General features: G+C 47.2%; 1 protein-coding gene and 1 long non-coding RNA gene across 10 annotated transcripts in view; one reads left to right on the forward strand and one right to left on the reverse strand.

Moving 5' to 3' along the window:
- Positions 1-134, reverse strand: part of LOC143806255 (uncharacterized) — a 31,512-nt gene extending 31,378 nt beyond the window's left edge. For both annotated transcript variants that reach the window (XR_013221417.1, XR_013221416.1), the window contains exon 1: positions 20-134. This is a non-coding gene — a long non-coding RNA (uncharacterized LOC143806255). The remainder of the gene's footprint in view (positions 1-19) is intronic.
- TENT5D (terminal nucleotidyltransferase 5D) lies at positions 1-23,276 on the forward strand. Of its 8 annotated transcripts, none has more exons than XM_077286441.1 (3): positions 1-55; positions 10,387-10,489; positions 21,130-23,276. In XM_077286441.1, exon 3 carries the CDS (start codon positions 21,151-21,153, stop codon positions 22,324-22,326), a length of 1,176 nt encoding a protein of 391 aa, XP_077142556.1. In that variant the 5' UTR covers positions 1-55; positions 10,387-10,489; positions 21,130-21,150; the 3' UTR covers positions 22,327-23,276. The 8 variants fall into 8 exon arrangements, with proteins under 8 accessions (XP_077142556.1, XP_077142551.1, XP_077142552.1 ...); XM_077286436.1 differs by lacking the exon at positions 1-55 and adding an exon at positions 193-403; XM_077286437.1 differs by lacking the exon at positions 1-55 and adding an exon at positions 197-425.
- The last annotated feature ends 4,428 nt before the right edge of the window (positions 23,277-27,704 follow it).

Here is a 27,704-nt window from a genome sequence, read left to right on the forward strand (position 1 = left end):
GGGTCCTCCTATTATTCACCATGTCATGCGGTCCTGTGTCTTCGCGCAGCCGCAGGTGAGACACACCGACGTGCTTCTGGACGGGACTATTCGGGTCCTGCTCCTGAGTGATGCGCGGCTCTCGCGGCTCCCTGTGACGTCACAAGGCAGGCGGTCTCTGTCTACAGGGCGGGCTCATGTTAGTGACGTCACGTAGTCATGGAGACAGGATTACGCCGGACAGATAATGAGGCAGATGAGGTAGAGGCTCCGCTATTCCGGCTCCTCACTCCTCGGCTACACCGCTCCCTGGAACCGCTCCCGCTTCACCTCTACCACTGTCCCCAACACCAACCCCGGAGGCCCGCACATCTCTCCCGACAGCCGGGGCGTCCAGCGGGGAGGTGTGCGGGGAAAGAGACAGGTGAGACCCGGGGCAGCAACAGGTGAGGAGCGCGGGGCAGAGATGGGAGAGACAGGTGAGGAGCGCGGGGAGAGATGGGAGAGACAGGTGAGGAGCGCGGGGAGAGATGGGAGAGACAGGTGAGGAGCGCGGGGAGAGATGGGAGAAACAGGTGAGGAGCGCGGGGAGAGATGGGAGAAACAGGTGAGGAGCGCGGGGAGAGATGGGAGAGACAGGTGAGGAGCGCGGGGCAGAGATGGGAGAAACAGGTGAGGAGCGCGGGGAGAGATGGGAGAGACAGGTGAGGAGCGCGGGGAGAGATGGGAGAAACAGGTGAGGAGCGCGGGGCAGAGATGGGAGAGACAGGTGAGGAGCGCGGGGAGAGATGGGAGAGACAGGTGAGGAGCGCGGGGAGAGATGGGAGAGACAGGTGAGGAGCGCGGGGAGAGATGGGAGAAACAGGTGAGGAGCGCGGGGAGAGATGGGAGAAACAGGTGAGGAGCGCGGGGAGAGATGGGAGAGACAGGTGAGGAGCGCGGGGCAGAGATGGGAGAAACAGGTGAGGAGCGCGGGGAGAGATGGGAGAGACAGGTGAGGAGCGCGGGGAGAGATGGGAGAAACAGGTGAGGAGCGCGGGGCAGAGATGGGAGAGACAGGTGAGGAGCGCGGGGAGAGATGGGAGAGACAGGTGAGGAGCGCGGGGAGAGATGGGAGAGACAGGTGAGGAGCGCGGGGCAGAGATGGGAGAAACAGGTGAGGAGCGCGGGGAGAGATGGGAGAGACAGGTGAGGAGCGCGGGGCAGAGATGGGAGAGACAGGTGAGGAGCGCGGGGAGAGATGGGAGAAACAGGTGAGGAGCGCGGGGCAGAGATGGGAGAGACAGGTGAGGAGCGCCGGGAGAGATGGGAGAAACAGGTGAGGAGCGCGGGGAGAGATGGGAGAAACAGGTGAGGAGCGCGGGGAGAGATGGGAGAGACAGGTGAGGAGCGCGGGGCAGAGATGGGAGAAACAGGTGAGGAGCGCGGGGCAGAGATGGGAGAAACAGGTGAGGAGCGCGGGGAGAGATGGGAGAAACAGGTGAGGAGCGCGGGGAGAGATGGGAGAGACAGGTGAGGAGCGCGGGGAGAGATGGGAGAAACAGGTGAGGAGCGCGGGGAGAGATGGGAGAGACAGGTGAGGAGCGCGGGCAGAGACGAGAGAGACAGGTGAGGAGCGCGGGGCAGAGACGGGAGAGACAGGTGAGGAGCGCGGGGCAGAGACGGGAGAGACAGGTGAGGAGCGCGGGGCAGAGACGGGAGAGACAGGTGAGGAGCGCGGGGCAGAGATGGGAGAGACAGGTGAGGAGCGCGGGGCAGAGATGGGAGAGACAGGTGAGGAGCGCGGGGCAGAGATGGGAGAAACAGGTGAGGAGCGCGGGGAGAGATGGGAGAGACAGGTGAGGAGCGCGGGGCAGAGATGGGAGAGACAGGTGAGGAGCGCGGGGAGAGATGGGAGAAACAGGTGAGGAGCGCGGGGCAGAGATGGGAGAGACAGGTGAGGAGCGCCGGGAGAGATGGGAGAAACAGGTGAGGAGCGCGGGGAGAGATGGGAGAAACAGGTGAGGAGCGCGGGGAGAGATGGGAGAGACAGGTGAGGAGCGCGGGGCAGAGATGGGAGAAACAGGTGAGGAGCGCGGGGCAGAGATGGGAGAAACAGGTGAGGAGCGCGGGGAGAGATGGGAGAAACAGGTGAGGAGCGCGGGGAGAGATGGGAGAGACAGGTGAGGAGCGCGGGGAGAGATGGGAGAAACAGGTGAGGAGCGCGGGGAGAGATGGGAGAGACAGGTGAGGAGCGCGGGCAGAGACGAGAGAGACAGGTGAGGAGCGCGGGGCAGAGACGGGAGAGACAGGTGAGGAGCGCGGGGCAGAGACGGGAGAGACAGGTGAGGAGCGCGGGGCAGAGACGGGAGAGACAGGTGAGGAGCGCGGGGCAGAGATGGGAGAGACAGGTGAGGAGCGCGGGGCAGAGATGGGAGAGACAGGTGAGGAGCGCGGGGCAGAGATGGGAGAGACAGGTGAGGAGCGCGGGGCAGAGATGGGAGAGACAGGTGAGGAGCGCGGGGCAGAGATGGGAGAGACAGGTGAGGAGCGCGGGGCAGAGATGGGAGAGACAGGTGAGGAGCGCGGGGAGAGATGGGAGAGACAGGTGAGGAGCGCGGGGCAGAGATGGGAGAAACAGGTGAGGAGCGCGGGGCAGAGACGGGAGAGACAGGTGAGGAGCGCGGGGCAGAGACGGGAGAAGCAGGTGAGGAGCACGGGGAGAGATGGGAGAGACAGGTGAGGAGCGCGAGGCAGAGATGGGAGAGACAGGTGAGGAGCGCGGGGAGAGATGGGAGAAACAGGTGAGGAGCGCGGGGAGAGATGGGAGAGACAGGTGAGGAGCGCGGGGCAGAGACGGGAGAGACAGGTGAGGAGCGCGGGGCAGAGACGGGAGAGACAGGTGAAGAGCGCGGGGCAGAGATGGGAGAGACAGGTGAGGAGCGCTGGCAGAGATGAGAGAGACAGGTCAGGAGCGCGGGGCAGAGACGGGAGAGACAGGTGAGGAGCGCGGGGAGAGATGGGAGAGACAGGTGAGGAGCGCGGGGCAGAGACGGGAGAGACAGGTGAGGAACAAGAGGTCACAGTGAGGTTTTGTCTTAGAAGTATATGGCATGATTTTTCCTGCCCGTCCTGACGTTTTGCCTCGTAACTCATATATAGAAGCTGTGGCTCGTGCCTCATTATGCCTCATATCTGGATATACCTCACCCCTCGGCTGTGGCTCGTGCCTCATTCATTGCCCAGCTCCATCCAGATCCTCAGATCATAAAAACTGCAAAACAATGCTGCAGCTGCGCCATAAAACTGTTTCACAGCGCGGCTGCCTCCTATCGTATTGTGTCTATGTGCGCTGTAGTGTATACGTGTGATATAATGTATAGGTGATATAATCTACAGGTGGGTGTTGTATACAGGTGATGTAATGTACAGCAGGGTGCTGTATACAGGTGATATAATGTACAGGTGTGCGCTGTATACAGGTGATATATTGTACAGGCGTGTGCTGTAATACAGGTGATATAATGTACAGGTGTGTGTGCTGTATACAGGTGATATAATGTCCAGCTGGGTGCTGTATACAGGTGATATAATGTCCAGCTGGGTGCTGTATACAGGTGATATAATGTACAGCTGGGTGCTGTATACACGTGATATAATGTACAGGTGTGTGCTGTATACAGGTGATATATTGTACAGGTGTGTGCTGTATACAGGTGATATAATGTTCAGCAGGGTGCTGTATACAGGTGATATAATGTTCAGCAGGGTGCTCTATACAGGTGATATAATGTACTGCAGGGTGCTGTATACAGGTGATATAATGTACAGCAGGGTGCTATATACAGGTGATATAATGTACAGCAGGGTGCTTTATACAGGTGATATAATGTACAGGTGTGTGCTGTATACAGGTGATATATTGTACAGGTGTGTGCTGTATACAGGTGATATAATGTACAGGTGTGTGCTGTATACAGGTGATATAATGTACAGCAGGGTGCTGTATACAGGTGATATAATGTACCTCAGGGTGCTCTATACAGGTGATATAATGTACTGCAGGGTGCTGTATACAGGTGATATAATGTACAGCAGGGTGCTGTATACAGGTGATATAATGTACAGCAGGGTGCTGTATACAGGTGATATAATGTACAGCAGGGTGCTGTATACAGGTGATATAATGTACAGCAGGGTGCTTTATACAGGTGATATAATGTACAGGTGTGTGCTGTATACAGGTGATATATTGTACAGGTGTGTGCTGTATACAGGTGATATAATGTACAGGTGTGTGCTGTATACAGGTGATATATTGTACAGGTGTGTGCTGTATACAGGTGATATAATGTACACCAGGGTGCTCTATACAGGTGATATAATTTACAGCTGGTTGCTGTATACAGGTCAATAATGTACGGCTGGGTGCTGTATACAGGTGATATAATGTACAGCTATGACATGTATACATTATAGATACACATAATATAGGCAGATGTGTGTGCAGTATAATGCTCGTCTAGGATATATAGAGCTGCTATAATGTCCGCCTATGATTATATTATATTGGTGACACAGTCAATACGGTGATGTGCCGTCCTACATACGGGGTTGCATCTCTGTGTGTTCGTGGCTTTGCTGCTAGGTAGTGACTGCGCGGAGCACTCGGGGCTGTAGCAGAGCAGGGATTCATGACACCGCTGGGATGTGACGTCTGATCTCTCACCAAAGCCGCTAACAGTCAGTGCGCCTATACGACCAGCAGTGATACTTGTGTCCTCATCTGCGCAGCCGCTGCTTCTAAGGTCGGGTTCAGATGTAAATAATGTTCTCATTCACTGACTGCAAGCAGAGATCTTAAATATGAGGAAGTGAGACATAAACAAGTGGAGAGAGCGGCTGAGCGTCCCCTGACATAGTGACTGATGATGGCAGATGTTCGCTCAGACAGCTGTGGTTATATCTATTGTAGTACACTTTAATGCATGATATGATATCCTGGGACTTGTAGTATGTTGTGTATTATGTCATATTGAGGGCGCTGTGCATCCTGTACTATTGTCTGATAATAAGATTGTTGTTGTGCTGCACTGTGTGTTATGTTATTCTGGGGGTTGTGGTTCTGTCATGTGCTATGCTGGTATTTGTGGTGCTGCACTGTTATATTACAGCGGGTGTTGTGGTGCAGGGCCGTGTATTATGCTGGTAGTTGTGGTGCTGTACTGTTATACTGGGGGTTGTGGTGCTGAGCCGTGTGTTATGCTGGTAGTTGTGGTGCTGCACTGTGTTATACTGAGGGTTGTGCTGCACTGTTATGCTGTTAGTTGTGATGCTGCGCTATGTGTTATGCTGGTAGTTGTGGTGCTGCGCTATATGTTATGCTGGTAGTTGTAGTGCTGCGCTATGTGTTATACTGTGGTTTGTGGTGCTGGGCCGTGTGTTATGCTGGTAGTTGTGGTGCTGCACTGTTATGTTATACTGTGGGTTGTGGTGCTGCACTGTGTTATGCTGTTAGTTGTGGTGCTGCGCTATGTGTTGTTATATTGGCCGTGCAGTGCTGGATCAGTGATTGCCGGCGCTCTCCTGTGCTCGGGCTGATGACTGTGACGTGTCGTCATTGTTGCTGTTGGATTTGTGAATGAGCCGCGTGTTGGATCCACACAGGGATGCTCTCCAGAAGCTGCTGGCTCCGGCCCATGTGAGCGAGCGTCGGGGATATTAATGACAGCAGCATCGGATTGTATCAGCCCCGGAGCTGCCGGACTGTGAAATGACACCGCCGCTCAGTGCTGCCAGGATGCCCCTGATCCTCCACCGCAGCTCCGGGAGGATGCCCCCTTTCATTATATTTCTGGAATGGTCCTGAAGATGTAGATAGAGCAGATCTGGATCAGCGCCAGCCTCACAGCAGGAGCTGCTGTGGACTGAACACATGCGGAGCTTCAGTAAGGTCATATGAATTTATGGATAATTCTGCCTGAAAAGAAGTGGAGCTGAGAAAGAGGGGATCTCCAGGAGGCTGAACGTTCCCTGCAGTGGGAGGTAATGGGGACCGACCACTTCTTCTGTAGGGGGCACCAGTGAGTGGAGGTTGGCCCTTCTGACCTGACAACTCCCTGGAGGAAGCTGAACTGCTGTGAGTTTTGGTCTTTTGAAGTCTATAAAATGTCTGTGCTTTGGGGTCCCAAAAGATTCTGTCCACCGCGCAAGCTGACCTCAACAGAACCTGCGTACCCCCTGACTCAGACCCTCAGCGGGGAGGACCAGGGTGGGGTGTGAATACTAGAGCCTCATCCTGCCGCCTGTGCGGGGCTCCTGTGCCTAGAGGATGAGGGCGGTGAGGCGCTGCTCCATTATTCATTAATCTGGTGCTGGTCTTCACCTGCGACTGCTTATTCTTGTCCTATTCACTGACAAACACTGTCACAGTCACAATATCTGCCTCTTCCTTCCCTCCTGGACCCTCACACCTCACATGTTGGGCTAGTCTTCCTCCCATAGACCCTTGCACATTGCTGTTGTCACATTTGCCTCTTCCTTCCCTCCTGGACCCTCACACCCCACATGTTGGGCTAGTCTTCCTCCCATAGACCCTTGCACATTGCTATTGTCACATTTGCCTCATCCTCCCCTTTGGACCCGTCACACCCCACATGTTGGGCTAGTCTTCCTCCCATAGACCCTTGCACATTGCTATTGTCACATTTGCCTCATCCTCCCCTTTGGACCCGTCACACCACACTTGTTGGGCTAGTCTTCCTCTCATAGACCCTTGCACATTGCCTCATCCTCACCTTTTGGACCCTCACACCCCACATGTTGGGCTAGTCTTCCTCTCATAGACCGTTACACATTGCTGTTGTCACATTTGCCTCATCCTCACCTTCTGGACCCTCACACCCCACATGTTGGGCTAGTCTTCCTCTCATAGACCCTTGCACATTGCTGTTGTCACATTTGCCTCATCCTCACCTTTTGGACCCTCACACCCCACATGTTGGGCTAGTCTTCCTCTCATAGACCCTTGCACATTGCTGTTGTCACATTTGCCTCTTCCTCCCCTCCTGGACCCTCACACCCCACATGTTGGGCTAGTCTTCCTCTCATAGACCGTTACACATTGCTGTTGTCACATTTGCCTCATCCTCACCTTTTGGACCCTCACACCCCACATGTTGGGCTAGTCTTCCTCTCATAGACCGTTACACATTGCTGTTGTCACATTTGCCTCATCCTCACCTTTTGGACCCTCACACCCCACATGTTGGGCTAGTCTTCCTCTCATAGACCCTTGCACATTGCCTCATCCTCACCTTTTGGACCCTCACACCCCACATGTTGGGCTAGTCTTCCTCTCATAGACCCTTGCACATTGCTGTTGTCACATTTGCCTCTTCCTCCCCTCCTGGACCCTCACACCCCACATGTTGGGCTAGTCTTCCTCTCATAGACCGTTACACATTGCTGTTGTCACATTTGCCTCATCCTCACCTTTTGGACCCTCACACCCCACATGTTGGGCTAGTCTTCCTCTCATAGACCCTTGCACATTGCTGTTGTCACATTTGCCTCTTCCTCCCCTCCTGGACCCTCACACCCCACATGTTGGGCTTGTCTTCCTCTCATAGACCCTTGCATATTGCTGTTGTCACATTTGCCTCTTTTTTCTAGACCCATCACACCCCACTCCTGTCACAATCCCGCCTTGTCTGGCTCTTCTGGACCCTCACATCCCTCTGCTATCACATATTCTGCCTTCCCCTCTGCGCTTGGACCCTCACCCGGATCTATATTTGTTGCACCACATGGACAATTCCATTGATACAGTTTCCCCACATTAGCGCCTTCTTCGTTCAAAAATCGCGGCTGTAATGTGCATGAATGTGAAAAGATAGATGAGAACGTCTAATATTTAATATTTTCCACATTCACAGCCAATGGTCATGACCCTTAAAGGGGTTGTCCACTCTTTAAGGACAACCCTTTTAAGTACACTGAATCCTGGTCAGCGATAATCCTTAATAGATGTGCTAATAAATAATCTGCTATAATCCGTGCATGAAGTTCTGCGACTTTCTAGACTTTGTGAACACGGTGCAGAATTGAAGTAATGTTGGCTTGCTATTAGTGTAAGGCTATGTGCACACGTAGGAAATGTGGCGCAGAATTTTCTGCACTAAATCTGCATCTGCAGTTTCTGTGCAGTTTCTGTGCAGTACAATGTAAATCAATGGGGGAAAAAAAAAGCTGTGCACATGGTGCAGAAAAATCTGCAGCAGAAACGCTGCAGAACTGCACAAAAGAAGCGACGTGCACTTCTTTGAAATCTGCAGCGTTTCTGCGCAGATTTTTCTGCACCTTGTGCACAGCTTTTTTTTTTCCCATTGATTTACATTGTACTGTAAATCACAGTGCAGTTCTGCAGCGTTTCTGCAGCAGAAAAATCTGCTGCAGTTCTGCACCAATTCTGCACTAAATCTGCATCGTGTGCACATACCCTTAGGGTATGTGTCCACGTTCAGGATTGCATCAGGATTTGGTCAGGATTTTTCATCAGTATTTGTAAGCCAAAACCAGGAGTGGGTGATAAATACAGAAGTGGTGCATATGTTTCTGTTATACTTTTCCTCTAATTGTTCCACTCCTGGTTTTGGCTTACAAAAACTGATGAAAAATCCTGACCAAATCCTGATGCAATCCTGAACGTGGACACATACCCTTAGGATTGGAGTTTTCACATCTGGTGTTGCCGTATGTCCAGTGTGCACAATCCTCTATGGGCTAAGCTCCGCAGCCGACATCTCTTGTTCTGGTTCACAGTCTGATAAATCTTCTCTGCAATGATACACTGTAACAAGCTCATCAGCTGTGCAATCTGTACGAATGTGCATGTTTGGTGACAGCAAGCAGAGGTATTTAAACCGTAATGAATTGAAGCACAATGTACATCAGTAGGAAGCCGACTTTCCACTGAGTGTAACAGATTCTAATTATTGGGCACGGGGGGACATCTCGCTTTTCATGAGGCTGTGCTGCCAGATTCCGCGCTTCCTTCCTGTTGCTTCAGTTATCTGGTCTCTTGTTAGCGGCAGTGTGAAGATGATGAGGCTGGTGGCGGTGGGGAAGGCTCCTGGGTGCGCACCTGGATGTAGCCGTCTCTGGATAGACGAGCGCACATTACACGGGATGTATAATGCATGAGGCATCTGATCGCTGCTCGTGAGGTTATTAGTGCCGGGCAGGGAAATCGCTGCAGACAGTGAAATGTCAGCGAGCGCAGGTGGTGTGTGCGCCTCCCTCCACTTCTGGATCCATCAGAGATGACGAGTGAGAGAAAACGGCTTTCAAATTAGCTTGCGCTTAGCTTGCGCTCTCTGCACGGAGCAGAGAGCGCAGCTCGTATCAGCAGGTAATGCTGAGACCTGTAGTGCTGGAGGATCGCCGGATCTCTGGAAGACGCTCCTATCGCTGCTGCACGCGGCGAGGCCAAGACTGTTTTTAATTGATTTATTTTTTGTTATTGGTTATTCTATTTGACACGACTAGATCAGCAACCTGCGGCACTCCAGCTGTTAGGAAACTACAACTCCCAACATGTCCTCACAGCCTTAGTTTCCCAGCAGCTCACCTGCCGCAAGTTGTTGCCCCTTTAGTATAGACTATTCTGTAAAGTAGAAGTTTTTTTCATGTGTGCTACAATGTATCGACTGAGTCTTATCAAAGAGGTCACCCATACAGGATGTAATTGTAACAGAAGCTCAGCTTTGAGAGCAGGAATAGGTGCAGGATGGGTTTCTATTCAGTGATCGCAAGCATAGATCTTAATAATGCTGAGAAATGAGATACCAAGCGCCCTGTTTTTTTTTTTGTTTTGTTTTTTTTTGGTCACTTTGCTTTTTTTTACCTTGTGGTATTCGCTGACGTTTATTGCACCCAATTGATCAAAATGGTGTATTCGGTTCATGAAATTTGCGCAAAGTCAAAAAGTCTCGTCTTTTCTGTTTTTAACCATTTTTGTCACTTTTAGATCAAAATATTGCATCTTTCTCAAAATGCTGCAAAAATTCATCAAAAATGTCTGACGTACAGTACATTAACGAGGGTACATTTGCAACAAATTTTTCAACTTTTTGAAAGGTCGCAAATGATAAATGATAAAAGACTTAAAAAGAGGCACAAAAGGAAAGATTAATTTGTTGCAAATAAATATAAACAGGCGCAAATGCAATACTGAATGGGGTGTGAAATGTGTCCAGAGCTGCAGAACTTCTTTCCATAGTGATTAATCATCAATTACAGAGGACTAATCCCCTGAGTATAATCTCCCATGCCGTATAATCCGGATGTCATTGCACACAGTAACGCAACTCAGCTGTGCCGCAGTCTTCTCTTTCTCTTCCATTGTCGTCTCTTGTCTCCCTGCAGGTGTCTCCTGTTTGTATGTGATCGGACGAGAATCTCCTGATCATCACATGAGTCATCGGACTAATCCCCCTCTATAAAGTAGCGAGCGGCAGAGACGTCTCTGGTGAGTGGCGCAGATATGCGTATGGCGACCTTTAACCAGTCGCTGCCTCCATGTTACTGCGGCTCACAATAAGTCTGCACCTGATGTGGGTTCAAGGGATTGTCCACCCCCCAATCTGTGGTTTAAAAGAACACTCAGCAAAGTGGAAAAGGAAGACATAATAATCTTATAGCGTTTCACTGGTCTTGTGCTTCCTCTTCTGGCTGGTGGGCATATGACTGCTGCAGCCAATCACTGTAGAGGACTGGTATGACTGCTGCAGCCAATCGCTGTAGAGGACCGATGGGGATTTGGTAAGATAATTATACTTTATTTTTCACCTTGCTGGGTGCTTTCTGGGAAACAAATCTGTGCGGCACCACCCCTTTAATTTCTGCAGGCGGAGTTCATCTTTATAGGGTGTAGTATAAATAATGCCACCTGGCACCCATCCCAGAATAACGGGAGTCTGAGAGTAACCTGAGACAGGTGTAACATAGATGGAGGAGCAGCTTTGCACTTACACAATAGTACATTAGACAATGGCTATTTTCTGATTACCATGAAAAAAGTATGTGCACCCATAATTTATGGAATATACAGGACATAATAAGTTTTGGTTTTTGGAATCTCGCTACAATAGAGAGGCTGGCTGGAAATCGGAGCCGGGGGCCTGCACACAGCCGAGGCCAATGACCATCTCTATCATGTTCATAGAGGGATCACCGAATATCAGTATTGCAGTGTATACTCTCACTATTAGTTTACTGACTATACACACAAAATCACTATTTATTGGTATCAATTAAAATGTAAAAAAAAAAAAAATCATCCCCACAAAAAATATTAATTCCATAGTGGTAGCGGGCTATTACGAGAGGACAGGGCCGTCTCCCTATTTTGTCCTTTAGCTCTCAACCAAAAATAACAGCGTGCTGAGTAGCTCTCATTGTGTTGCATACACTGTATTTTGTTGCGAGCAATTTGTGCACATTTCTTTGCTGTATTCTTGAATAGGTTGTGGAGCCAGGGCGCCATTTGTGTCCAAGAAGGTGCCAACCTCCGCTGACGGGTAGGGTCAAGACTAGGGGACAGAATAATATTCCTGTGCCACTCTGGATTTAATATTTTTTTTGTGGGGATGATTTTTTAGTTTTAATTGATACCAATAAATAGTGATTTTATGTGTATAGTCTGTGGACTAACATGTTCGTAGAGGGGTGACAAGGCTTTTTTTTTTTATACATCTTAAACTGAGCCATGGTTTTTTTTTTTTGTTTTTTTTTTGTTAAATCCGCTCCATATTCGTTTCTCTTGTGGATACACTGAGTGTGTTATGCAGATTTTCCCCACAGAACTGCATTAAAGGGAACATGTCACCAGTTTTGGCCAATAAGAGATACAGCCATCACCTTTCAGGGCTGATGTACAGCATTCTATAATGCTTATATCTGCCCCCAACCCGACCTGTAAGAGAAGAAAAGTAACTTTTATTATTCTCGCGGGCGGTCCGGTCCGATGGGCGTCACTGGTCTTGGTCCAATGGGCCTCACTGGTCTTGGTCCGGCGCCTCCCTTTTTCTTGCGATGCCGCCCTCCTGCTTGCTTCGTGTGGATGACGCGTCTCCTCGTCACCGCGCTCCTGTGCAGGCGCACTTCTCTGCCTTGTCGAGGGTAAAGCAAAGTACTGCAGTGCGCAGATGCCAGGAAAGGTCAAGGAGCCCCGGCACATGCGCACTGCAGTACTTTGCTCTACCCTCGACATGGCAGAGAAGTGCGCCTGCACAGGAGCGCTGTGCCGAGGAGACTGTGTGAATGACGAAGGGACGTGTCATCCACAAGAAGCAAGCAGGAGGACGGGGATCATAAGAAGATGGGAGGTGCCAGACCAAGAAGAGTGACATCCCTCGAACCGGACCAGACCACCCCGCAGGTAAGTATAATAATAGTTATTTTTCTTCTCTTGCAGGTCGGCTTGGTGGCAGATATACAGCATTATAGAATGCTGTATATCAGCCCTGAAAAGCGATGGCTGTATCTCTTATCAGCCAAACCTGGTGACAGGTTCACTTTAAATGTGGATAATCCATTGATAAAAAGTACATTTTTATTCCAGAGAAATTCACATTTTTCTTAATATGTAAATGACCTGTTAACCTCTGTGGGTCGGACATGGATCTCCCTGAGAATCTGTCTCCAGAATTAATTCTAAATGAGAGGAAGAGTTACCAGTGTAGACCAGAGAGACATGTAATGACTGACCGTTTGTTCTCAAAATTACACACAGCTGCACTGGGATCGCATCCAGCACAGTACAGCTGAGCTTTGTCTCATTACAAACACAGCTGCAGCTTTCCCTCCATAGTGCTGTATGCTCTATTGCAGAGTTGTGCCTGATTACAACTAAGACTTCCGTATCACAGGCAGCCAGTGTGGGGGGAGGGGAGCACAGCAGAACTTTGTTTTATTGGAAACACTGTTGTTCTTTCCTAGTGTTGTCAGCTCTGCGGTATTGCCCTTCCCCCCCCCCCCCCCCCACTGGCTGCCTTTGATATGGAAGCTAAGGCTACTTTCACACTAGCGTCGTACTCTGCCCGTCGCAGTGCGTCGTACCGACGCTAGCAGTGAATGCGCCGCACAACGGGGGCAGCGGATGCTGTTTTTCCACGCATCCGCTGCCCCATTGTGAGGTGCGGGGAGGTGGGGCGGAGTTCCGGCTGCGCATGCGAGGTCAGAAATGGCGGACCGTCGGCACAAAAAAAGTTACATGTAACGTTTTTTGCTGCCGGCGGTCCGCCAAAACACGACGCAACCGTCGCACGACAGTTGCAACGTGTGTGCATACGTCGCCAATGTAAAGCTATGGGGAAAAAACGCATCCTGCAGACAACTTTGCAGGATGCGTTTTTTCTCCAAAACGACGCATTGCGACGTATGCAAAAAAACGCTAGTGTGAAAGTAGCCTAAGGAGACAAAGTTCAGTTCTGCTAAGTACTCTGTCATTACATGTCTCAAACTGATAAAGCCCCGCTTTAATTTACAACAGAATCCGGAGGCAGATAATCCGCGAGATCTTTGTCCCGTCCATACTCCTGAACAGTTCATTTACATATAAAGGAAAACACTGAATTTTCTTGGAATAAGATGTCAGATCACAGATGTCAAAGTGTCATTTTATTCATCTTTCTATGACTTGCATGCCCAAATAGACGGAGCTGGAGGGTTGATCCTTTTGACGTATTCCCTTTAATACATAACATACTAGAATGAGACAAAAACCGCAGCATTAAAAATGAAGAAAAAAACACTATGAAAAAAATGCAAGTAATCTAATTTAGGAAATAAGTGCAGAAATGCAAAAAAATCTGCAAACTCAGCAAATGTTTATCGTGAGAACATAGCTTTCAAAAAAGCCAAAAGATGGTGTGATATTGGGACATCATAGACCTATTCAGTGACGTAAGGACCTTTTTATAAATAGTGGTCTTAGACATGAAACATCATCATCCCAAATGGAAAGTTTATGAAATGACCATACAAGGGACTCAACACATCTAACACTTTATACTGAAATACCTTCACAAAAGTACGGCACTTATTACACAGACACAGAACCAAGCTCAATACAGAGATATCCAGTCACACTGCACGTCTATATCTATATACAGTGTGTGTATATATTATATATGGTACTAAAGCTAGGCTCACTACATAGATGCTTTTACAGAACAAAATTTACATACTGTAGCATAGCTGGGAAGGATTGGGTTACATCCCAGCTCTGCAGGGTCTTGATTAGATACACCTTCAGGGTTTCTCTACAAAGCAGGAAGTAGTTTCAGGGAGTCAGTCTCAGTCTCCTGAGAAAGTGTCAGTCTGCTGAATGAAGCAGAGTGAGTGTGCTACTGATGAGTGATCAGTCAAAATGTGAACTATAGCTGAAAGAGACACGTGACAGGGTCTCTCTCTGGATGGAGACTGTGCTAAGCAGTGTGTTTGAGAGAGCTGCTGAGAACCGTGTGGAAGCTGCAGCCTGTTTAGTGTGAACTGTGCTCAAAGTTGAACACTTATGTTTGATGCTGGAGCTCAGACTGAAGGTCATACTGAGACTGGTGGGATCGGGCCTCTTCTGTGTACGAAGTCTGCTCCGTGAGAAAGGACTAATCTGTGCGGGTGAGCCGCACTGACATATGTTTCCATCACTACACTGTGTTCCAAATTATTATGCAAATTACATTTTTCTCGGATTTTGCTAAATGGTCAGTTCCAATGACAGTCAGTCTAATAAAAGTCATCATCCGTTAGATTATACATCGAATTTTATTGAAGAAACCTTCCAATAATAACACTATAATCTCCAAAATGAATAAAAACTCACAATGCACTGTTCGTGCACGTTTCTTCAGAAGTGGTTTTAGTTCCATAAAGATGCGGTTGGATACCAGAATGCACTGTTCCTAATTATTAGGCTCAGTAGAATTTCTAAACATTTGATATAAAGAACTGAAAATGCTCATTTGTGGAATTTGTGGCATTAGGAGGTCACATTCACTGAACAAAAAAGCTATTTAACTCCAAAACCTCCTATCAGGCCAAGTTATATGTTAACATAGGACCCCTTCTTTGATATCACCTTCACAATTCTTGCATCCATTGAACTTGTGAGTTTTTGGAGAGTTTCTGCTTGTATTTCTTTGCATGAAGTCAGAATCGCCTCCCAGAGCTGCGGTTTTGATGTGAACTGCCTCCCACCCTCATAGATCTTTTGCTTGATGATCCTCCAAAGGTTTTCTATAGGGTTGAGGTCAGGGGAAGATGGTGGCCACACCATGAGTTTATCTCCTATTATGCCCATAGCAGCCAATGACTCAGAGGTATTCTTTGCAGCATGAGATGGGGCATTGTCAGCATGAAGATGATTTTGCTCTTGAAGGCACGTTTCTGCTTTTATACCATGGAAGAAAGTTGTCAGTCAGAAACTCTATATACTTTGCAGAGGTCATTTTCACACCTTCAGGAACCTTAAAGGGCCCTACCAGCTGTTTCCCCATGATTCCGGCCCAAAACATGACTCATCCACCTCCTTGCTGACGTTGCAGCCTTGTTGAGACATGGTGGTACTCATCAGTAACCAAGACTGTTTGGAAATTAGTCTTCATGTATGTCTGGGCCAACTGCAACCGTTTCTGCTTGTGAACACTGTTTAGGGGTGGCCGAATAGTAGGTTTACGCACCACAGCAAGCCTTTGAAGGATCCTACACCTTGAGGTTCAAGGGATTCCAGAGGCACCAGCAGCTTCAAATAACTGCTACTTTGTAATGGTATTTTGGCAGCTGCTCTCTTAATCCAATTAATTTGGCTGGCAGAAACCTTCCTCATTATGCCTTTATCAGCACGAACACATCTGTGCTCAGAATCAGCCACAAATCTCTTAACAGTGCGATGATCACACTTAAGTTTTCGGGAAACATCTGATGTTTTCATCCCTTGACCAAGGCATTGCACTACTTGATGCTTTTCGGCAGCAGAGAGATCCTTTTTCTTTCCCATGTTACTTGAAAACTGTGGCCTGCTTAATAATGTGGAACATCATTTTTAGGGTATGTGCACACGTTGCGGATTGGCCGCTGCAGATTCGCAGCAGTTTTCCATCAGGTTTACAGTACCATGTAAACCTATGGAAAACCAAATCCGCAGTGCCCATGGTGCGGAAAATACAGCGCGGAAACGCTTCGTTGTATTTTCTCCAGCATGTCAATTCTTTGTGCGGATTCTGCAGCGTTTTACACCTGCTCCACAATAGGAATTCGCATGTGTAAAACCGCAGGAGAAATCTGCACGAAATCTGCGGGTAAGGCTACTTTCACACTAGCGTCGTTTGCAATATGTCGCAATGCGTCGTTCAGGAGAAAAAAACGCATCCTGCAAAGTTGTCTGCAGGATGCGTTTTTTCCCCATAGACTTACATTACCGACGCATTGCGACGTATTGCCACACATCGCAACCGTCGTGCGACGGTTGCGTCGTGTTTTGTCGGACCGCCGGCACAAAAAAGCGTTACATGTAACGTTTTTATGTGCGTCGAGTCCGCCATTTTCGACTGCGCATGCGCGGCCGAAACTCCGCCCCCTCCTCCCCGGACCTTGCAATGGGGCAGCGGAAGCGTCGTAAGACTGCTTCCGCTGCCCATGTCGGGCATTTATTTCACAGCATTCGTCGGTACGTCGGCCCGACGCACTTCGACGGGCCCGTACCAACGCTAGTGTGAAAGCAGCCTAAAACACAGAGCATTTTATCTGCGGATTTTTCAAAAATGGTGCGGAAAAATCCGCACACGAATCCTCAACGTGTTTCACATAGTGTAAAGTGGTTTTCCTTTAATTAGAATCACCTGGAAATCTAATTCACATGTCTTTTAAGATTGGTTTCAGTGATCCATTGAGCCCTGAGACACAATACCATCCATGAGTTTATTTGAAAAACAAAACAATTACTGTAAATCTTTATGACACTTAAATCCAATTTGCATAATAATTTGGATCACGGTGTAAATGCACAGGCCGTGTGTGGAGAACCGCAAGTATCACTAGTTACTATGGACAATAGCTGTTTTGTGTGACCGAGCCGGGGCTAGCCCAGCCACGTATGAGTAGCCAGGTTGGTCCTGTTTAGTTAGCGCCTGGACAAGGATTTATGTTCATGAGTTTGTTGTTTTGGCGCTGTGCAACCTGTGGAATTCAATAAAAACTGCATGTGTTTGGACCAAAACTGCATTGCCTGTGTGAACTAAGGACTAATGCCTACCAGTGCGAGTGAGGCCCCTACAATACAGACAGTGGGGGAAATAAGTATTACTGTTTAACAGTTTATAATTTTAAGGGTAGGTTAATTTTAAGATTGAGAGACAGAATTTCAAAAATAAAATTGAGAAAATCACATTGTGTCAATTATATAAATATATTTGCATTTTGCAGTGAAAAATAAGTATTTGGCAAAACAAGACTTAATACTTGGTGGCAAAACTCTTGTTGGCAAGCACAGCAGTCAGACGTTTTCTGTAGTTGATGATGAGGTTTGCGCACATGACTGGAGGAATTTTGCTCCACTCCTTTTTGCAGATCATCTCTAAATCATTACGATTTTGAGGCTGTCGCTTGGCAACTCGGAGCTTCAACTCCCTCCATAAGTTTTCAATGGGATTAAGGTCTGCAGACTGGCTAGGCCACTCCATGACCTTAATGTGCTTCTTTTTGAGCCACTCCTTTGTTGCCTTGGCTGTATGTTTTGGGTCATTGTTGTGCTGTAAGTCCCAGCCACGACCCATTTTTAATGTCCTGGTTGAGGGAAGGAGGTTGTCACTCAGGATTTTACAGTACATGGCTCCATCCATTCTCCCATTGATGCGGTGAAGTAGTCCTGTACCATTAGAGAAACACCCCCAAAACATAATGTTTCCTCCTCCATGCTTAACAGTGGGGATGGTGTTAGTTGGGTCATAGGCAGCATTTCTCTTCTTCCAAATACGGCGAGTTGAGTTAATGCCAAAGACCTCAATTTTTGTCTCATCTGACCACAGCACCTTCTCCCAATCACTCACAGAATTATCCAGTTGTTCACTGGCAAACTTCAGACGGGCTGCATATGTGCCTTCTTGAGCAGGGGAACCTTGCGGGCACTGCAGGATTTTATACCTTTACGGCGTAATGTTACCAATGGTTTTCTTGGTGACGGTGGTCCCAGCTGCCTTGAGGTCATTAACAAGTTCCCCCGTGTAGTTTTAGGCTGATCTCTCACCTTCCTCATGATCAAGGATACCCCACAAGGTGAGATTTTGCATGGTGCCCCAGATTGATGTCGATTGACAGTCATTTTGTATTTCTTCCATTTTCTTACTATTGCACCAACAGTTGTCTTCTTCTCACCCAGCGTCTTACTTATGGTTTTGTAGCCCATTCCAGCTTTGTGCAGGTCTATGATCTTGTCCCTGACATCTTTATAAAGCTCTTTGGTCTTGCCCATGTTGTAGAGGTTAGAGTCTGACTGATTAGCTGAGTCTGTGGACAGGAGTTGATTAGGAGCGTCTTACTGGTCTGTAGGAGCCAGAACTCTTAATGGTTTGTAGGGGATCAAATACTTATTTCTCACTGCAAAATACAAATACATTTATATAATTTATACAATGTGATTTTCTGGATTTTATTTTTGATATTCTATCTCTCAATGTTAAAATCACCCTACCCTTAAAATTATAGACTGTTCATGTCTTTGTCAGTTTGCAAACTTACAAAATCAGCAAGGGATCAAATACTTATTTCCCCCACTGTAGAAGCAGATCATATATGATGTATCAGGCACTTATCCTGCATGTCCCATATGGTGTGTATCCACATAGTCTAGGATATCCCATGTTATATGCAGGAGAATACGTGACTGCTATGTCTGTGCACATCCGGCACACAGATTAGTATATGTCTGGTATCTGTTATATTTGACATAGTCACATATTCTCCTGTATACGGGACATGTTGCACTTTGTGCAGAGACATCCGGTGGTATATACGCTGCACTGATCACACCAGGCCCTACAGGACTACATCACATAGTGTATGGCTCTGTACTAAATGTGACCCCCTGTAGCTCGGCCCATGAAGGCCCCTCTATAGTGGTGTCTGCAGTCGCTCTGTCTGGGACACTCTGAGATTTATTGGGCAGCCTGAACTTTTAAGCAAGTTGGAAAAACATAATCGAAATTGTTAAAATCGAGAGTCCAAAGAGGTTGATGCCTTTTTAACCCTGCTGTTGTTTTCGGTCAAAAACGACCGATTTTGAACTTTAATATTTTTAAAAAAATTCAAGATACGGTTCTGAAACTTGTGGTTGATTGACTTTTCCTCATTTGAGGGGTTCTTACTATGCGTATTTTTATATATATTTTTTTATGTTTACTTTTTGCTCCACAATTTTTTATACACTTGTACTCTTCGGTCAAAAATGACCGATAGCCTTTTATAGTGATCTCCAGCCATTTTATGAGTAAAATAAAGGAGCTATAATCTCATTTTGGACTATATATTACATCTACTACTATTTATCAATTTATTTAGGTCATTTTGGTCCATGCAGATTTACACATACATTTGTTATTAGTTATAGTTTACAGTTGGATGAATCATTATTTTTGTATGTGCAATATGCATAAATATTCCAATAAAGCCATGTCAAATGTTTTGACAAAAAAAAATAAAAAGTAAGTTTTTCTTTCCATTTTTCATTTGTTTATAAACAACCAGGTTCACATACAATATAATACTGCAAAAATTATTCAATTAAAACACTTAAATTAGCTAAAAATCAAGAATTTATTAGGTCCGGTCAAAAATGACCGGAAGATAACAAGTGTATAGTGGTAACCAGGAGAATAGCAGGGTTAATGGCTGACTGGAGAGATGGATAAAAAGAAAAGGAACAGCACACTTTCTACTTATCTTCGGGTGCAGAGCCCCCAGGATAATAGTCCATATATCCAGGTTAGTCAATATATAGAAAAAACGAGGCAGCACTCCATCATTGCAGTTTTAGACGTGCAGGATTTTAATCAACCCACTTGTCTGGGCGACGTTTCGGCTCAGACTGAGCCTTTCTCAAGGAGAAAGGCTCAGTCTGAGCCGAAACGTCGCCCAGACAAGTGGGTTGATTAAAATCCTGCACGTCTAAAACTGCAATGATGGAGTGCTGCCTCGTTTTTTCTATATATTGACTGGAGAGATGGTGACAAATAGCCGCTTCTTAGACCCCTCCGGTCCATTCATCAAGTGTCAGGTGAACTATTGATGAAGTGTGAGCGTGGAAGGGGAGAAGCACCAGTATGTCCGGCCATGCGGTCTCTTCCCATACTGATACTTCTCCCCATTCCTCTTCTCATTACTCCACTATTTTGTGTTATACTGACGCCTGACAAAGAGACCAGCGGGGTCAGGAAAGCGGCTATTTGTTGCCTTCTTTTCAGCTATTAAAAGGCATCAACCTCTGAGGACTCTCAGTTTTGATTGTTTTCTATTTACTAATAAACATGGTGCAAAGATCTCTTTCCTTTAACATAATCATTAGATCGTGCGATGACTTTGACCACAACTGACTCCGATCTGCATCACAACTGCTGCAGTAGATTACAGGGAGCCTCCGCAGAGCGGCCGCGTCCACGTGGCGGGGGCCCTGCAGAGCAGTCATGTCCACGTGGCGGGCTCCAGAGACGGCCCCCCGTAGGGGGTTAAGCAGCGCAGCCCCCAGGTCCCAGGCAGCAGCCGCACTCGTGCATCGCCTTTCATTAACCTGTAATTATCTGCAGACACCAGGGAGATGATGCGCCGTTTAGAGCTCGCACATCGCTGTCATCGGCCTCCAAGGAATGATGTTCACTCTGCATTAGACGCTTCAGGGCAAAATTGTTTCTGAGCATTCATTACTCGCCTCATCATCATCATCTCCATCTCTCATTATCTCTGAAAGAGATTGTTACCGAATCTGAGATTTAGAAAAAGACTGTTCACACTTCGTGGCCAAAATTGTGCAGGGTTTTTTGTTTTTTTTTAGAGCAGGTGGATTTTGCTCTTTTGTCCTCTGTATACTGTACTAACGCCCTTATAACCTTTTCTTTTATGCAGTTTTATCACTGACTGTCCGCCATGACTGAAGAGTCAGACTGCAGATTCAGCAATCTGAGCCAAGATCAAGTCACCATCCTCAATCAAGTTCTGACGGAGATCGTCCCCATCCATGGCAGGGGGAACTTCCCCACCATGGAGGTAAAACCCAAAGACATTATTCACGTAGTGAAGGAGCAGCTGATAAGGAAGAAAATCGCTATACGAGACATTCGACTCAACGGCTCCACGGCCAGTCACATCCTCATGCAGCAGAACGGGACAAGCTGCAAGGACTTGGACATCATTTTTGGTGTGGAACTTCCAGATGAGCAAGCCTTCCAGACAGTCAAGGACATCGTCTTGGATTCCCTCTTAGACTTTCTTCCAAAATGCGTCAACAAGGAGAAGATCACCGCGGTCACCATGAACGAGGCGTACGTCCAGAAGATGGTGAAGGTGTCCACAGACCATGACCGCTGGAGCTTAATCTCTCTATCCAACAACAGCGGGAAGAACGTGGAGCTGAAGTTTGTGAACTCCCTCCGTAGACAGTTTGAGTTTAGTGTGGACTCTTTCCAGATCATCCTGGACTCCATTCTCGATGTCTACACGGATGAGGACAGTGAGCTGACCTCAGATACCTACCCCACCGTGGTGGCCGAGAGCATGTACGGAGATTTCCAGGAAGCAATGGAACATTTAAGGGGCAAGCTTATCTCCACCAGGAATCCGGAGGAGATCCGCGGGGGAGGACTTCTAAAATACAGCAACCTCCTGGTCCGTGATTACAAGCCGGCCAGTGAGGCAGAGATCAAGTCCCTGGAGCGTTACATGTGTTCCCGGTTCTTCATTGACTTTCCTGACGTGACTGAACAGCAGAGGAAAATCGAGTCTTACCTGCGCAATCATTTCATCGGGGAAGAGAAGACCAAGTACGACTATTTGATGACCCTGCGCTCCGTGGTCAATGAGAGCACGGTGTGTCTGATGGGGCACGAACGCAGGCAGACTCTTAATATGATCACCATCTTAGCTCTGAAAGTCCTCGGAGAACAGAACATCATCCCGAACACGGCCAACGTGACGTGTTATTACCAGCCGGCCCCTTACATGAGCGACAGAAACTTCAGCAACTATTACATCCCTCAAGGACAGTCGGCCATCTTCTACCAGCCCTACCAGTTTCACATACACCTGCAGAGCGGGCTGGTGTAAGGAGCCGCGTTCCCAACTGTGAAATAAACTCTTCCCTCAGCGCACGTCGGGAAATGACTGTTTGTTCTGCAAAACATCACTTTATGTAAAGACTGTAAGAATATGAGCAGCGCCGTACAGGCCACACAGAATTGTCCTACATAAACTGCAGAGCCAATGACTGTACTCAAGAGCTGCACTCTCTGTTCTGCTTCTTGACACTTTTATAATAGCAGCTAAAGGGTTACTGTGGCTTACATACCTTTTCACCTATGCTGTACATAGGTGATAACTGTCAGAGCAGTGTGGGTCCCACCGATTTCTAGAATCGAGGCTTTTTGAACCCCCACTCTCCCTTGGCCAACTTTGCGCAGGAAGAGTTGGAAGACACGGAGCTTGGTGATCTTCATCAGTACCTTGCAGTCACAGGGTGCACGTATGACCGGCCCTGGAGGTATCCGTGGTGAGACCTACCTTAATCTAACAATTATCAGCAATGCGGTGGACAAACCAGAATACCCCTTAAAGTAGGCCACATATGTGATAAGTAGGGTATTGGATAACCAGCCCTTGAGCCAATGATTGATTGCCTGGCGGATGATCATTTCTCATCCATTTTTGTCAGTTTTAGCCCAATGTGAATGGACACCAGGTGTGAAGGCGATCCTGAGCAAACGGAATGCTGGGAAATGTTATCTTGGGCTTCAGAGCTGCACTCGCTATTCTGCAGATTCAGGAATCTGTAATATCATACGGGTCCTGCAGTTTATGGGACTAATTCTGGCGGTGACCTGTGCGGCGATGATCAGAATTGATCCCGTATTTAATGTGATGGTGGAGAAGCCTCTGCTGTGGGGAGCGGCTGCGGTGCCACGAGAAGCTGCTCTACAAGGGAACTCGTGTCATTAATGGGTTTCTTATGTCTTTGATGTTTGTGGGGCTTTAGTAGCAAGAAGTGATTTTCTATTCCATGTCGGGGTCCTTGTGCTGTGTGTAATTTGTGGGGAGGTGGGACTGCGCTGCCTGCGCCCTGATGTAGGGTGTTGCACCCCTGCGCGTTCGCTTTCATGATGAGTCACTTTGTATATTGGCTTTACTTCTCTTGTGCTGATCCCATCTCCAATCACATCCAGAGCTGCACTCTCAATACTGCTGCTCTTCTGTTGGCTCTCAGGCTGCATGACCTCACAAGGCTGCCTGCTGGTTCAGTGTCAGTACAGAGCATGTTCTGCTGTGGTGCGTCATGGGAAATGTAGACTTGTGAATGCAGCTTGGGATGTGACTGGAGTATAAAACTTCAATTGTAGATGAGTAAAGCACATGACATTTGGTGGAGGAAAAAGTCGCCAACTGAGAATGTGGAGCACCAGAGCAAAGCTGGCCCAAGTTATCCAATCATGTGTCTAGGTCTGTGCGCTTCCAGTTAATGCTTATTATAGCACGAGCCTCCAACCTCCAGGACGGGTTTCCCACATTACCTTCTTCAGAAATGTAAACCCACAAGCCTGATGTCTGTGGTTCTGTTATGACCAGCAAGAAACTATCAATAAAGTTTATAGATGGGAGGTAGTCACGCTGTAGCTCCTCGGAGGAGGGGTCACACGGGCCTCCCACCTCCCAGGGACTAAATGCCACAGATCGAATACTATGGAGATCCATACTTATAGCATTCTGGAGGGTTCCTAATCCTGGTTCTTCTGGCAATGGTTTGTGACGATGTCCCCAAAGTGCCTGCACCCCAGATCCCGCCCTGGAGTTTGTTCTACCGTCCTCTATCCTGATTTCCAGGATCGACCCTTCTGTGCGGCCAATGGGGTCACACCCTCGAGGTTTATTTACAGGAGCAATGTGAACATTTCTATTGTATCGTGTCTGTGGAGACGAGCAGCGTTCCCCTCTGCCTCTGACCTGTACATAGATCGACACTATTTTTCTATGGACCATGAATGCTCTGACATGAACTCTGTCATCTCGATGTTTCTGTTCTGTAGTTAAAGGGAAACTCAACATTTTACAACCTTTCATGGCAAATACATAAGAGTGACGTTAAATACTTCACTGGGGTTTTTTAAGGTTTTTTTTTTTACTTGTATTACTCCAGTCACAACCAAAGCTGCATTCACTAATCAGCTGGTTGCCCTTGGATATAAATTGGTTTTGCTCCGCAGCCATGTGACTTCTGACCTCCCATAATGCACTGATTTCCCCTCAAATTAACAACCAGTCAGATTGTGACTGCAGCTTTGGATGTGACTAGAGTAGAGGACATAATGTGATTTGTGACTCTGCATTATATGGTGGGGTGTAGTCACACGCGGCAGATTGGTTGCAGAACTGTCTGTGATTTCTATACATGTTTACAGATCCTCAGGCCGGGGCCACAAAAAATGTTCTTACCTGTTGGGTGGAGCAGGACACCATTTTTTCGTGGAGGGAAGGAGGGGACTCGGTCTCTGGCCTGATCTCACTACTTCAGATTAGAATTGATAAACATTCGCCTCTTTTACCCAACTGAAGCTCAAATGTTGCCTTAAAGGGAACCTGTCGGGATGATTTTACAAGCCGGCGCTGTGCAAATAAACCTGGCAGCAATTACATATTCAATTATGGAATACCACAAAAGAAAATAAGTGAAGAAGAAGTAGTATTAAAAATAGTGAATTTATTGATAAATATTTTAAAATATGAATAGATAATACAAAAAGACACCCAAAAAAAGGGGGGGTTTAAAACCACCAGACTAAAGGTACCGTCACACTCAGCGACGCTGCAGCGATATAGACAACGATCCGATCGCTGCAGCTGTAGAGACGTCAAACACAGCAGCTCCAGAACGATGCAGGAGCGATCCTGTGATGTAACGGTGACTCACTGATCGTTCTCACAGGTCGTTAGCTCCATGTAAAACATTGCTGACATCGTTGCTTTTGCTGTCAAACACGACGATACACGCCGACGTGACGACCAAATAAAGTTCTGGACTTCTAGCTCCGACCAGCGATATCACAGCGGGATCCTGATCGCTGCTGCGTGTCAAACACAACGAGATCGCTATCCAGGACGCTGCAACGTCACGGATCGTTGTCGTTCTCGTTGTAAAGTTGCTGAGTGTGAAGGTACCTTAAGAAAGGGGATAGCACTGCAAAAATCCACCAGGTTAATGAGGTAAAATTAACCAGATTATATCATGAAAAGATGAAAATTATGATGATATAAGATGAAATCAAAGAATCAGGGAAGATACACAGTAATCATATACATGCACCTACAGGAAATACATCAAAATCCGCATGCGCACCCATGAACTTCTCAGAGACATGTCCGGGTTCATTTTTCCCCCAGCACACCGCATAAAAACCCCTCAATACCTTTTATAACTTGTCCTGCCCCAACAGAAGAAGCTTTTGCGAAACTGCGCTCGTCGGGCGCGGGTGAATAGCATTAGCACTACACCAACAGTGCAAGGCACCACCAGCTTTACATCCGCACAGCAGGTAATCAGCCCACGATACGGGATCTTTTCCCCCCTCTTGGTACTTCTCCTCTTTTGGCGTACATAGTGCTTTTACTCTCCAGTTCATTAACAACTAGATGTTGTAGTTATTGCTGGATATACACTCCATACTTACTTTTCTTATTGGGAAGACCAAATGAATGGAATACTTTGATTTATTTCCTGTAGGTGCATGCATATGATTACTGTGTATCTTGCCTGATTCTTTGATTTCATCTTATATCATCTTATCATCATTTTCATCTTTTCATGATATAATCTGGTTAATTTTACCTCATTAACCTGGTGGATTTTTGCAGTGCTATCCCCTTGGTTTTAAACCCCCTCCCCCCCCCTTTTTTTGGTGTCTTTTTGTATTATCTATTCATATTTTAAAATATTTATCAATAAATTCACTATTTTTAATACTACTTCTTCTTCACTTCTTTTCTTTTTGTGGTATTCCATAATTGAATATGTAATTGCTGTATTTTTGAAGTGACTGTAGCCTTTTTCAATTAGAACTAACAAAAATAAACCTGGCAGTACAGTATCTCCATATTTTTGGCCTTTGTTTTCCCCCCCCCCCCCCCCCCCCCAATGCACCTGCAGGTTATTTGCATGTGGCTTCAAAACTGGATTTCTTAGTAAATTTGGCAAATCTTGAAAGTAAAAGAAAAAAAAGAAAAAGACATTGAAATCAACGGTCCATTTTCTTTATATTTTACAACCATTTCCATTATAGTTGATAATTAATCTGCCCTACCAGTGGTGGTCCCATCCCCTCCCTATTACCCACCTACTTTTTGTAAACACTTTTTAGAAGTGTCAGCATAAAGAAAAATGTGTCCAAGTATCAGTACATACCAAAATTTGCTACATTTGTATTTCAAAATAGTGCTGCAACACTGTGATAGATTCTCCTTATTGTCCTTGGTGGGGTGAGCTCATAGATACATTGTTTCCAGTGGGTTGACCACATACACATATTTTATTTTTGATGAGGTGCCCATTTGGTTACATCGTCTCTGATGGGTCCAACCTATCATTACAGTAGTTCACCTAACGTTTACATTGTCTCGACTGATTACAATGGTCCACTGTTAAGTTACACTGTCTCCGCTGAGTCCATGAGTGTTACAGTGGTCCTTCTTGGCTATGTCATCTCTGGTGGATCTACAGCTAGTTACAGTGGTCCACTGCTCAGTTACGTTGTCTCCAGTGAGTCCACTACTGGTTACAGTGGTCCATTGCTCAATTACTTCATCTCTGGTGGGTCAGCAGCTGGTTACATGGTCCACTGCTCGGTTACATAGTTTCCAGTGGGTCTGTAGCTGTTTACAGTGGTCCACTGCTTGGTTGCATCATCTCTGTGGGGTATACAGTTACGGTAGTTTCAGTGGTCCACTGCTCTGTAACATTGTTTCCAGTGGGGCTGAAGCTTAGTTACTTTGTCTCCTGGTTACAGTGGTCCACTGCTCTGTTATAGCGGGTCCACAACTGGTTAGTGGTCCACTGCTTGGTTGCATCGTCTAATGCGGATCCACAACTGCTTATAGTGGTCCACTGGTCAGTTACACTGTCTCCGGAGGGTCCACGACTGGTTACAGTGATCCAGTGCTCGGCTACACTGTCTCTGGAGGGTTCACCACTGGTTACAGTGGTCCAGTGCTCGGTTACACTGTTTTTCCAGAGGGTCCACAACTGGTTACAGTTGTCCAGAGCTCGGTTACACTGTCTCCCGGAGGATCCACGACTGGTTACAGTGGTCCAGTGCTCGGTTACACTGTCTCCGGAAGGGTCCACGACTGGTTACACTGTCTCTGGACGATCCACGACTGGTTACAGTGGTCCAGTGCTCGGTTACACTGTCTCCGGACGATCCACGACTGGTTACAGTGGTCCA

This window comes from Ranitomeya variabilis, chromosome 2 (genome assembly GCF_051348905.1).
Source record: "Ranitomeya variabilis isolate aRanVar5 chromosome 2, aRanVar5.hap1, whole genome shotgun sequence".
In the NCBI taxonomy this organism is placed as follows: domain Eukaryota; kingdom Metazoa; phylum Chordata; class Amphibia; order Anura; family Dendrobatidae; genus Ranitomeya; species Ranitomeya variabilis.